This window comes from Leopardus geoffroyi, chromosome C1, assembly GCF_018350155.1.
Source record: "Leopardus geoffroyi isolate Oge1 chromosome C1, O.geoffroyi_Oge1_pat1.0, whole genome shotgun sequence".
NCBI classification, from domain to species: Eukaryota; Metazoa; Chordata; class Mammalia; order Carnivora; family Felidae; genus Leopardus; species Leopardus geoffroyi.
The window spans coordinates 19,464,970-19,477,907 of NC_059328.1; the positions used below are offsets into that span (position 1 = coordinate 19,464,970).

General features: G+C 47.5%; 1 protein-coding gene across 8 annotated transcripts in view; it reads right to left on the reverse strand.

Annotated features, from left to right (window-relative positions):
* Positions 1 to 11,494, reverse strand: part of PAFAH2 (platelet activating factor acetylhydrolase 2) — a 66,691-nt gene extending 55,197 nt beyond the window's left edge. For 2 of the 8 annotated variants that reach the window (XM_045476138.1, XM_045476140.1), the window contains exons 1-3: positions 4,092 to 4,251; positions 2,988 to 3,141; positions 2,326 to 2,422 (exon numbers count right to left, since the gene is read on the reverse strand). In XM_045476138.1, the coding sequence (XP_045332094.1) occupies positions 2,326 to 2,422; positions 2,988 to 3,141; positions 4,092 to 4,247 (407 nt within the window). In that variant the 5' untranslated portion in view covers positions 4,248 to 4,251. Of the gene's footprint in view, positions 1 to 2,325; positions 2,423 to 2,987; positions 3,142 to 4,091; positions 4,252 to 11,378 lie in introns of those variants that run through there. The other 6 variants (XM_045476143.1, XM_045476141.1, XM_045476139.1 and 3 more) reach the window with 5 other exon arrangements.
* Between the last annotated feature and the right edge of the window lie 1,444 nt (positions 11,495 to 12,938).

Here is a 12,938-nt window from a genome sequence, read left to right on the forward strand (position 1 = left end):
TCTATTTGCCTTTTGAGCCGCATCTCCAAATTTACTCTCCACTTCCTGCCATGGGCTAGCTGTGAGAGTCCACGTTTAGGCTCCCCTAGTAGATGCAATTCCTTGATGTTTATCTCCATAGGACTCACCTTCTCATGCCAAGGGGCTGGCACAGAACAGATGCTCAACAGATATTTGCTAAATGAATGAGAACCTAGCAAAACATAGCCCTTGTATTCACTTAGTGAATATTTGTTGGGAAACTACTACTTTCCAAGTATTGTCCTAGGCACTGGAAGAGATAGAAGACAGACATGGTCTCTGCCTTCAGGGAAATTACAATCTAGTAGAAAAGACAGACCTTAAAGAATAATCACACATGGGCACCTGGGTGGCTCAGTCGGTTAAGTGTCCGACTTCAGCTCAGGTCACTATCTCACACTTTGCGAGTTTGAGCCTCACGTCAGGCTCTGTGCTAACAGCTCAGAGCCTGGAGCCTGTTTTGGATTCTGTGTTTCTATCTCTCTGCCCCTCCCCTGCTCACACTCTGTCTCTCTCTCTCTCCCAAAAATAAATTTAAAAAAATTTTTTTTAATTTTTAATAAAAAAAAAAATCACGTGGGGCGCCTGGGTGGCTCAGTCGGTTAAGCGTCCGACTTCAGCTCAGGTCACGATCTCGCGGTCCGTGGGTTCGAGCCCCGCGTCGGGCTCTGGGCTGATGGCTCGGGGCCTGGAGCCGGCTTCCGATTCTGTGTCTCCCTCTCTCTCTGCCCCTCCCCCGTTCATGCTCTGTCTCTCTCTGTCTCAAAAATAAAAATAAAAAAGGTTAAAAAAAAAATTAAAAAAAAAAATCACATGTAGTTAATTCATTATAATTATGATAAGTACTGAGAAGCACTAGATATTGCCTTATGAAAGTACATTACTGAAAAAATTAAACTAATATAAGGCAGGGGTTAGGATGGGTGCCCCTAAAAGTGACATCCAAACTAGACATTGAGGTTAATTTGGAATTAGCCAGGCAAAGATGAAGGGGTTGGGGGGCCAGAGGAGGAAGAGAGAAGCAGAACAGCAAATATTTCAGGCAACGGAAACAGCCACAAAGCACAGCACAGATAAAGGCTCTGAGGCGGAAAACAACACAGTGCTTTTATAGAAGTGAAAGATCAGTTTGTCTCAAGAGCCAGAGTGAGGCAAGTAGTTAGAACTGAGGCTGGAAACTTTGTCTGGGACCTGCATCCACGTAAGGCCATGGCAAGAACTGAATTAAGTTCAAAGGACTATTAAAAAGTCTAAATACAGAAGCGACAGTTGTTCATTTATTTAACAATATTCACTGAGCACCCACCATCTGCCAGGCACTGCTCTAGGTGCTGAAATGACTCGGTCCTATCTGCTTTTAAAACAGATCTCCCTGGCTACCGTGTCGACAATGGTTTAGGGAATGGAGAGGCAAAAACAGATGCCTTTGAGATGTGTAACCTTCTAGGACATAAGCCAGACTTATATGTTGATAATGAACCTATAGACAGAATCTTCACAAACTTACACAGGAACACACAGACTATAGTTATTAAGCTATGTAACACAGCAAGATGTAGAAATCAGGGTTCCTAGGAAGAATTCTGAATGGATACTGACTTATAAAACTCAGGCAGAGCCTACCCAAGTCTGGTAGGAGAGATCTTACCATTCACCATCCCATGGTTCCTCGACATAGGGAAACAGAGAACTGCGTGTGTGGACACTTCCAGGTGCCAGTCTAACTGAATCCTCACAAACCACGCTGTGGGAGCAGCATCCCCATCCGACAGATGATGAAATCTGGGCTCAGAGAGTTCTACCACTGTCCCAGGCTCCCACGGGGTGGGGGGTGGGGGGGCGGCGGCGGTGTGGCGGAGATTCACAGGTGAGGCTCTGAGCTCCAGGCGTGCAGGGAGTGAGCCCGTCTTACTGTTACATCAGTGCCATGGCAGAGCTGTCCCTCCATATACAGTGAAGAAATTACTCTGTAAGGCTTAAGCTCCTTCCTAATACTTCCGTGCTGTTATATAGAAAGAGGACTAAAAGTGTTTATTTATAAATGTTTCTGTTTAAATAAATATGAACAGAAAATAAGTTGTTTATTTCATTATAAATGCTGAACATGAGAAGCCTGCTGAAAGACTCCACCAGGTGGAAGGGGCTTGGGAAAGGCCTTTAAGGGAAGGTGGAAGGAAGCAGATGGGAGATAAGACAGCTGGCAGGTGGAAATGTCTGTTTCTCTGCCCTTTGAGAAGAAGTTCAGACTCAGCTGCTGTCACTGGTTGAGGAATATGACAAGTTCTGGGGGACAGAAGCTCTTACCTGAAGGCTCCCATGCCATGGGAGAAGATGACCAAGGGGTATCCAGAATCCTTTGTCTTAAAGGGGCCATTCCAGCTAACAGGCAGGCGACAAGATCCTGGCAGAGACATGGGCTATAGAATCTCTGGCTGCCCCAGATCTGTATTCCCAAGGGCAGCCTGGGCACAGGCATGCGTGGGGACACATGCCTCTCCTCACTGGAGAACCACCTTTTGCCCCTGAGCAGTCCAGGGCAAACAGTCACCTTTTCTTTCCCCTTTTCTTCCCTAGCAAGCACAAATATAATAGAAAATGGGAAGATAAATGCAACAAATACTGAACAACCCCTGAGGTGCCAAGGCGGTGGGTAGACTTCTTAACGGTGGGGCCTTTGGGGGAAGTAGATGACTCAGTGTGACTTTCCCCAGAGAGAGGAGAGCTAAGGAAGAACTGTAAACGAGAAAGTCTGGATTCAAATCCACGACAATCTAACTCTATAACCAAAGCTCTTATGTATATAATCCTCTCCCAATTCTCCACACTGCGATGGCTGACGCACGCCCCACGACAAAAGGGCTGGAAAATGCAAACTAATGGTACTGTGGGCGCCTAGGGATCTCTCCTAGAAACATAACCAAGAAGCTGGGAAAGCATCTGGGCGGGGCGGGGAGGCCAGCCCTTACCCACAGCCAGGTTGAACAGCAAACCCCCCCAGCGCTTATTAAACCGCAGGTAATCGGCCAGGCCAGTGCAATACTCATAGCGGGGGATCCACAGGGGCTGCTCCGTGGTCTCCTCTGACTCCTGGCAGGGATAGAAGAGTCGAAAGAAGCTCCCCTGTAGGAAAGAAGAGAGCAACTGCTCAGAGCAAGAAGCCTGACTCTGCTAGACTTCCCACCAGACACACTCAGAGGGTATCTGAGGTGCCAGCGGGGCAGGGCACCAAAATGGGGAACTTAAGCTCTAATTCATACACCTGAATTTCGCACCCAGAAAATCCAGAAAGGAGCAAATTTATTTTTAGCGTACATGTAAGGCTTATGTGATTTCAATTAGCTGACTATACTTTGAGTTACATCTGGGAGCACCAAAATATTTTCAGTGCTTGGATCAGAAAGATTTCAATTCTGGCCCTGAGCCCAGGCCTGGAGGAGCCCCAGGAGTGAGATTAGCCCTCGTGCTGGATGGGGTGGGGGTGGGGGGGGCATCACCCAGGGCAGTTCTCTGGAAGCGGCAACACACTCATTTTACACAGGAATAGGTGAGGGCTTAACAGGAAGTACGTGCCTCTCTCAAGAGAGAGGGGGAGTCTAAGGGCCAGCAGAGAAGCACCTAGGAACTGTTGGAGGGAAAGCCTGGAACCAAAGCAGGAGGGAAAATGGATGAAGGCAGGAGAGAAGAGAGAGGAGCATGTCTTCCAACCCAGGTCAGGGAGTCAAAGGCCAACAGCACATGGCCCACGGCTCCTCCTCCCATACCTTCAGGTTAGCAGGAGACTGAAGACCTTCCCAGCATCAGGCATCTGCTCTAAAGATAAGGCCGCAAGCCCGAGAGCTGCCCTTGGAGCCAGAGCCCGCACCCCCTTTCCTGCTAGCCTTGCAAAAGAACCCATCTCTGGCTACCGAGAGGTTTCTAACTGGAGAGATGAAGAAAAAGGTCAGGGAAGACAGACTTGGGGGCTCTATCACCAAGTCCAGACCAGCTCTCTATTTCTTCGGAATGGCTATTAAGTCATGGTGCAGGAAAAAGCAGCAGGGGTGTGTGCGGACAGAGCCGGAGACGCTTACCTGGAGACTCTGACCTTCCATCACATCCCCGCAGCCTACGAGGTGGGGTCCTGTGACAGGGGGAAAGCCCACGGACTGGTTGACCCCCATTTCATCACCAGCTGAGACAAACAACGACCTGGGCAGCGCTGAACTTGATGGCTGAGGGTGGAACATAGAAGAGCCTCTTGCTGGTTTCCTCTTAGCTTCCTGTTGATTCTATGTGTCATCTGCCACCCGTGTCCACTGCTCCTTATCACCCCATCTCCTTGTCAGGGACTCGTTCAGTCTTCCACACCAACCACTGTGCTACCCTGACTTTGCCAGGGTTTAAGGGCTGCTTTGTTGTTGGGGGCAGGGTGAAGAGATGGTTGGGGAAAGGAAAGAGAGCTTCCATGCTTCTCAAAACCCACTGCCAAGGGCTCACTCAGCACCTACTATGTGCCCAGCACAGCAGTAACTTCTGCGTAGAATGTAACCCAGGCTGTGTCCTCATGAGGCTAGGAATAACGACGACTAAGATGTATTATTGGCTCTGTGTCAGCACTGAACTAAGCTCTTTACATACAGTACGTCACTTCATTCTCTCCACAAATCTCTGAGGAAGGTCCTATGAAGACCCCGTTTACAGATAAGGAAACTAAGGCACAGGGAGGTTGAATAGCTTTCCCAAGTTATACTGCTTCCAGGCAGCAAACCCAGGTCTGTCTAATGCAGACCCGAGCTCTTAACCCCTACTGATCCTGCTTGTGCGGAGACTCAGTTGCAGGTTTGCAAAAGCACGGACCTACACTACTGACTATGAAGGAGGCACTTAGGCTGGGCCTTGAGGTATGAGCAAGATCTGGAGGCAGGGGAGAGGAAGGAAAGCATTTCTACACAGAGCAAGAAAGGACAGCGCTAGGGGAAGAGTATGATGTGGCAGGAGATCAAACAGGAGCCTTGAACGGGGCAGGTGTGCGTGCTTCGGACTAGCCCACATTCCAGGAGCTTGGCTGCTCCCTAAACAGGAGCTAATGCCATGGCTTCTGTCCCTCTGCAACCTCATCATCACCAGCAACATCGTCATCATTACACCTACGGAATGCCAGGAATGACACCAAGTGCTTTGCTATATTACTAATTGAAAAATTGAGATGAAGAAACTGATGAGTTTGCCAGTTAGGTAGATTACCCAAGAACATACAGCTAACAGAGCCAGAATTTGATCATGAGCAGTGTGGCTCTAACAGTGGAGAATATGGTCAAGCTTCTCAACATGCATTCTATCTTGCCTTCCTGTGTGACTTGGGCGGGGCTGCCCGATCAGCCCTTGGTGTCCCCTGGTCGGTATCTGGATGAAAAGTGGGCACATGACATAGTTGGTCCATTCAGAGCAAAGCTCCGGACTTTTGATCCCTGAGGACGGAAAAGTTCTTTCTTGTTTTGAGTGAGAGTGATGTGCAGATACAAAGCCTTGGAATGTGGGAGCTGCTTTGCTACTTCAAGGACGAAGCTACCCAAGGAGGATGGATAGCAGAGTTGAGCAAATCGGAGAAACGCGAGTCCTATTTGTGAAGACATTAAGACTCTCTTAATCTTTATCTTAAAATGAGGGGCAGCTCAGTCAGTCAAACATCCGACTCCTGATTTCGGCTTAGGTCGTGATCTTGTGGTTCGTGAGGTGCGTGACACGGAGCCCGGTGCGGGGCTCTGCATTCACACGTGGAGCCTGCTTGGGATTCTCTCTCTCCTTCTCTCTCTGCCTCCATCCACCCCCTGCTCACATGAGCTTTCATGTGCACATGTGCGCACGCTCTCTCTCTCAAAATAAATAAATCAACTTAAAAAAAAAAAAAAAGAATCTCACCCTTTGAGGAAGACATGGCCGCAGCTACAGCAGAGCTTTGGAGGCCCTGCTCCTGCTCCTGACTCACCAAGTTGCTCAGGAAGCCGCACTGCAGCCATGGCTTTTAAAGACGCTGGGAAGACACCCGTGGAACCAGAGGTGGCGATTCACCAAATGAGAATGACTCTAACCAGCCGCAACATAAAGTCTTTGGAGAAGGTATGTGCTGACTTGATCAGAGGCGCAAAGGAAAAGAATCTCAAAGTGAAAGGACCAGTTTGGATGTCTACCAAGACTCTGAGAATCACTACAACAAAAACTTGTGGTGAAGGTTCTAAGACTTGGGATCATTTTCAGATGAGGATACACAAACGACTCACTGATTTGCACAGTCCTTCTGAGACTGTTAAGCGGATTACTTCCATCAGTATTGAGCCAGGAGTTGAGGCTGAAGTCACCATTGCAGACGCTTAAATCAACCTCTTTAATAAATTATCAGTTGCTAAAAAAAACCCTCTAGACTATACACGAAAGGCCTGACCCACTCACTCCTAGATTTTCTAGTTACATGAGTCAGTAAATCCCCTTTTTGTTTAAACTGACTTTAGATTTCTAATGCCTGAACCAAAAGCATCTAAACCGATACGCTAAGTCCCAGCCCCAGATTTTTGGTCATTACACTATTCTGTTTTCTTTAAGACACTCTGGGATGGATCAGAAAGTTCAAGTCCTGGGGCACCTGGGTGGCTTAGTCGGTTGGGCAGCTGACTTTGGCTCAGGTCATGATCTCACGGTCCGTGAGGTCGAGCCCCGCATCGGGCTCTGTGCTGACAGCTCAGAGCCTGAAGCCTACTTTGGATTCTGTGTAACCCCCCCTCTCTCTGCCCCTTCCCCACTCGTGCTGTCTCTCAAAAATAAGTAAATGTTAAAAAGAAAATTATAAAAAAAAGAAAGTTCAAGTCCAAGCATGTCTAGGCAAGAAGAGACCTTAGAGACCATTCCCATCAATCCTCCCCCACCCTCCCCAGTATATACATGTGCTGCTGAAGAAGAAATCAAGGTCCTAAGAGGTTAACTGAACTGTTCAACATCACAAGTGTATCTATTACTACACACAGATCTCCTGGTTGCCAACTTCCAACTGTCTGGTCCAGTGGAAAACTCAATAACCGATAATCCTAACGTCATTCTATTTACCTTTGGAATATAATAAGTCATTTTCTTTCTACTACTCTGTAGTAGTAGAATCCAGTTCTTTTTATTTACTTATTATTAAATGTTTACTTTTTTTTAACGTTTATTTATTTTTGAGACAGAGAGAGACAGAGCATGAACGGGGGAGGGTCAGAGAGAGGGAGACACAGAATCCGAAACAGGCTCCAGGCTCTGAGCTGTCAGCACAGAGCCCGATGCGGGGCTCGAACTCACGGACCGCGAGATCAAGACCTGAGCCGAAGTCAGCCGCTTAACCGACTGAACCACCCAGGCGCCCCCAAATGTTTACTTTTGAGAGAGAGAGTGCGAGTAGGTGAGGGACAGAGAGAGAGAGGGACAGAGACAGAGAATCTAAAGCAGGCTCCGTGCTATTTGCAGAGAACTTAACATAAGGCTGAACTCCCAAACCGCGAGCTCATGACCTGAACCAAAATCAGAGTCGGACACTCAACCGACTGAGCCACCCAGGCACCCCAGAATCCAATTCTTTTTAAAAAGAAACTGAGCTCTTGGGGCGCCTGGGTGGCGCAGTCGGTTAAGCGTCCGACTTCAGCCAGGTCACGATCTCGCGGTCCGTGAGTTCGAGCCCCGCGTCGGGCTCTGGGCTGATGGCTCAGAGCCTGGAGCCTGTTTCCGATTCTGTGTCTCCCTCTCTCTCTGCCCCTCCCCCGTTCATGCTCTGTCTCTCTCTGTCCCAAAAATAAATAAACATTGGGGAAAAAAAAAATTAAAAAAAAAAAAAAAAAAAAGAAAGAAAGAAACTGAGCTCCTGATGTAGTCAGTGCACCAGTTAGCCAGAGTGAAACTGAGCATGTGCATGAGCATGTCTCATACCCTGAGCTTTTCCCCTGGTCGTTAAGGGTGTAACCAATGGTGGGCCTCTGCAGGGAAACAGGGCACATGTCACCCACATGACAATGAAGCAGCTCCAAGTTCTAACTGCCATCAAAGAAGGTCAGATAAGAAGATCAGATAGACATAGGAGTTCTGAGAAGAAAACACACTCTGGTAGCTTGCCAGTGGCGGGCGGGAGAAGGTGGTAAAAGTTAATTTTCAAGGAGGAGAAAGTGCCTGAGCTAAAACACAGAGGTAAGAAAGCACACGTGAGAAACAGCTAGTCATTAGTGACGGATGCGAGGTGACAAAAGAAACGTGTGACAGATATGGAGGGTAGCAGTCTCTCAAGTGCTAGGCTAAAGAGTTGGAATCCACTCTGGAAATGAAGTTGTGGAAATCACCAATATTAAGTCTGAAAGAGCCAAGTTTGAGCCCAGCTCCTTTGCTGCCTAGCTTTCTTACCTCGGGTGGAGCATCTGATCTCACTAAGCCTGATTCCCCATGGATGCTATCCATCCTCATAGGGTTGCTAGGGAGGTCAAATGAAATAATGTATTTAAAGCGCCCAGTATAGTATCTGGCTCTTATGAAGTATCTAGGAAATATGTGTTGATTGAGTGAAATGTAGAAACAACAGGATTTGGCAACGGAGTGGATTTGTGGAGGCAAGGGAGGGAGAAGAGCCAAAGATGAGTCAGGTTTCAGGACTGGGTGACCAGAATGATACTAGCTTCTTACGGGAAAAGATGTTGGTCTTTCTGCATGTAAAGAACAGTGCTTGGGATTGGAAATCAGGATAAGCGGAGTTAGACTGCTAAACAGATGGGGGAGTAGAACTCACTGGTAGTCCTGGAAAGTTTCTGGGGGGGGGGTCATTAAGTTTGGAAATAAATACAAATGAAAGCTAATTGGCCAGAGTGAGGCATACCCAAAAATGAATCTGCATCCCCTGGGCTCACATTAACTGATGTCCAAGGAAGGGGGGGGGGGGGGGATGGGAAAATCCAATTTTGCCTACAAGACATCCACACAAAGTATCCAGAGTCATTTCCAATAAATGCCATATAATTTTCCAAGGAAATTAGTCCAGGTGTCTCTAATTTGCTTTGCTTAGCTCATCCAAACAATTCAAGGTGGAACCTGTCTAGAAGCCTCTCTACCCATGCAAACCTGTTCCATCCATCAAGGCCCAGAGAAATCCCCGGTTCTCTGTGCTTTCCCAAGTCCTTCCACCTTCCCTCCTCTCAAATCTAAGCACTGTCCACATCCCTCACCTGGTAACCAATCATGGGCTGCTTTAGGACAGCTCTTGGATTACCGCCTATTCTAGCAGTTTCCGATCAGTGACTTGCCTATGAACAGTTCAGGTAGAACTTAGTTCAGAGGTTCCTGAACCTATCATCACAATCACCTGGGAAACGTTCAAAAATATAGATTTTAAGGTCCTTATTCCCAGAGGTCAGTTTTTAAAAGCTGCCCATGTTTCTCATCAGCAAGGTGTGAGAACCTCTGGTCCAGAGGGAACACAGGACTTTTTATTCAGAGATGTATGCATGCAACAAATATTTACTAAGTGTATACAGTGTTCCAGCCCACCACTGTATATTAATGAAATGAAAATGACTAAGATTTCACTTAGTTGAATCCCCATGGCCACCTAGAAGCATGTTCTTGCTGGTTACAAGGCTTAATGTAGCGCCTTGCATATAACTACTCGCAAGAATTAATTTATCCAATGAATCTGATTTAGTTTTTTACACACTTAGGCCTCATTTCTTTGGATATACTAGAGATAAAGGCTGTGTTTTATACTTCTTTGTAGGCCAAACCATCTATCATCAGGCTTCCTCTATGTAGTAAGGACCCAATAAATGCCTCTTTATTTGGCTTTGATTTAAACTCCCTCAATTCTTTAATCTGTCTTTTCTACCTAAAAACAAGGCTATATGGTATAGTGTAAAAAAGGCTTTGGCGACCGTCTGAATTCCAATTCTTAATTGGCTGTGATCTTGAGCAAGTTCCTTAAGTTCTAAGCCTCTGATAATTTATCCCATAGGATAGAAATAATAGTAGTCATGAAGTTGTTGACGAGAATTAAATGAAATAATGTATATTATAATAATGTATACAAAGCACCTGAAATGTACAAGGCACTAGAACCAGAGATGGTACCTCTGAGCCTAAGTTCTTTATAAGTAAAATGAAGTCACTTCTAGTTAGATTAAAATAAGAAAGTTGATAATTGCCTATGGCTTGGTACGTTTCAAGTGCCCATAAAAATGTTAAAAATGAATGAATAATGCCATGTCTCTCTTTCGCCATACCCAACCGAGGTCTCTTTCAGAAATTTTTTCTGGATTAAGCCCTTTGGCAAAATGGATTCTTTCCTCCCAGCTTTTTGGGGTCAGAAACACCCAAGCCCAAACCACAGTGTACTAAAAAGGCCCACAAGAGCCCAGAAGGAATGGACAGTGCCTACAATGCAGCTGTCCATCTGCTGGGGCCCTGTTTCCAGTGAGCAGAAATCAACCACCCTTTTGCCAGCTGTGTGGACTTTTCATCACTGGCTATTTCAGGACACAGTCCACGAGAAACACTTCTCTGGGGCTTCCTTTCAGACAAAGCTCTAAGCTCCTTAAAGGCCTTTGGGCTCTGGAGGAAGTGAGGAAACATCCTGCTCTTAGAGAATGGAGACACCAAGTGCTCAAGAGGCAGGCTTGAGCAACAAGGGGGCAGAGATAGAAAAGGAGCCAAGATAAGAGGGGTCCAGAGCATTAACAATTATAATAAAAATAACCTCTCTCGCTTGTGGAGGCTTTACGGTTTAAAAAGCCCTTTCACACACATTAGCTTATTGGCTCCACAACACAGCCTCACCCTAAGACCGACAGAGCGATTGCCATCTTCACTGTGTCAATGAAGAGCGGAGCCCCAGAGAGATTGCTTGATGTGCCCAAGGTCACACAGCGAGTGAGCTGCCGAGGTGGACCAGACCCCGGGTCGGGGGAGTCCAGGGCTCTTCCACTAGGAAGAAGGAATGGCGACCCTCCTTCCACTACCATGCAAAACCGGAAAGTGAGTGTAAGAGAGAAAGCACACAGGAGGTGTGGAGCATAAAGAAGCCCAGGTTTCAGGGAGGTCACATTGTGTGCTCAGAGAGGGGTCGTGGGGGGGGGGGGGGGGGGGGGTCCTAGCACCAGAGCTCAGGGTGGGACTCCAGGGCCGTTGGGAGTGAAGGAACAGGATGACAGTGGGAGGGTGAAGAGTGCGGGTGGATACTGGAGGTGTCTGAACAGGAAACAGAAAAGGATGAGGGATTAATGCGGACTTCCTCAGATTGGGACGAGCAGCCCCCAAAACCGGCTGGAGGATGGAAAAGTTGGCTCACATCTCAGTTCAGAACAAGAGCTTTCTCCAATCCAACTTACCCAGTCAAGTTGACCCCTCAGAAGTAGCCCAGAAGGTCAACTGACGGGAACTAAAAACTACTCTGGAGCTCGTAGCCCTTTGGTAATTGTAGTTTCCAGAACTCACCACTGGCGCTTTAAAGCGTTCCCCGCTTCTCTGTCCGGAACTACAACTCCCGAGGTGCACCGCGCGAGATTGTGCATTACGACTCTAGAACTACAATCCCCAGAGTTCTATGCAGCCCCCGCCTCGTTGGATGAAACCTCCCAAGGTCCGGGATGCGGTCCGATTCCTCCCCCTGGTGGTCTGAGGCGTCGCCACCACGATTACAAGACCCGCGCGGAGGGTTACTGCTTGTAGTCCCGGTTAGTAACCCTCCGCCTCACCATTCTTCAAATAATTCCCGGGCGTGCCTAGAAATTGCAATGGCTTCCGTTTTATTCTCAAGGAAGGAGGAGGGGAGGAGAAGGGTCGGAGCTTTTTCTGGTTCTTTCCCCCCTCCCCCCCAATTCTGTTTCCCGTGAGAGTATGAGACTGCTCGTTCAAATTAAGTGCACATTGGCTCCAAATCCATAACCTGTTGACAATTGTGATTTTTCCATTGTCCTCCAGAAACTCACTGACATGGAATAGGGGCGAACTTGAGTGATCACGGATACTCCCCACCCTCAGCCCAGCCCTTCCATCCGTCATCGCTTTGCTGCTCTCGTGCTGGTTCTTAGGGACACACTCGTGAATAAGATACTGTCCCTAGCCTCCAGTGAAATCACAGTCTAGTGGAAGAGTCTGACAAATCAATTTACAACACCGCGATATGGGCTCTGATGGGGGACACAATGGGGGGTGTGGGAACCCCGAAAGGGGCACCTGTCCAGGCTTGGAGGAAATGGGATGGTGTCAGCAAGGCTTCTTAGAGATCTATGTTAAAATTAAGAACTGAGGGAACAGGACTTAGCCAGGAGCACAGGGATTGTGAAGAATGTTTTACACTCAGTAACACAAGAGTGTGAGGGATGCCACATCCTTGAGTCTTGTAAATTTCTGTAAGAAATTTGGATCATTCAAGCAACTTTAAAAACTTTCAACGGCTTCAGACTACTTTCTGAACGAGGTCCCAGCTTCTTAGCTTTGATGCAGGCAGGCAGGGTCTGAAGACCTCAAGAGGGTCCCGCAGGACTAGCCAAGAGGATCCTTGGCTCCATGCAGGATGGAAATCAACCTCCAGCCAGCAGGAGGTAAAAGCAGTTGATTGAAGATATAGGAAGAACAGATACAGAGCATCTGGGAGACTCGGAAAGGAAAGGAGCATGAGTCTTGTGTTTGCTTGGGGTCTGGGGATTTATCGACAATTGTGGTCTGATACCCGTGTCCTCTCAGACCTCTAAGAACTGGTCAGAAAAAGGACAGGGTCCAGATGTCCATCATAAGTCACTCAGTCCTTAGAGCCAGGGGTCTTGGTGTCGAGATGCCTAGTGCCAGTGGTCTGAAATATGCACATGATGGCTTTTCCAGTAGTGCCTTAGGTATTATCTTTTGTGCTAGAGGACTCCAAAGATATCATTACCTCTTTGTCCCTACAA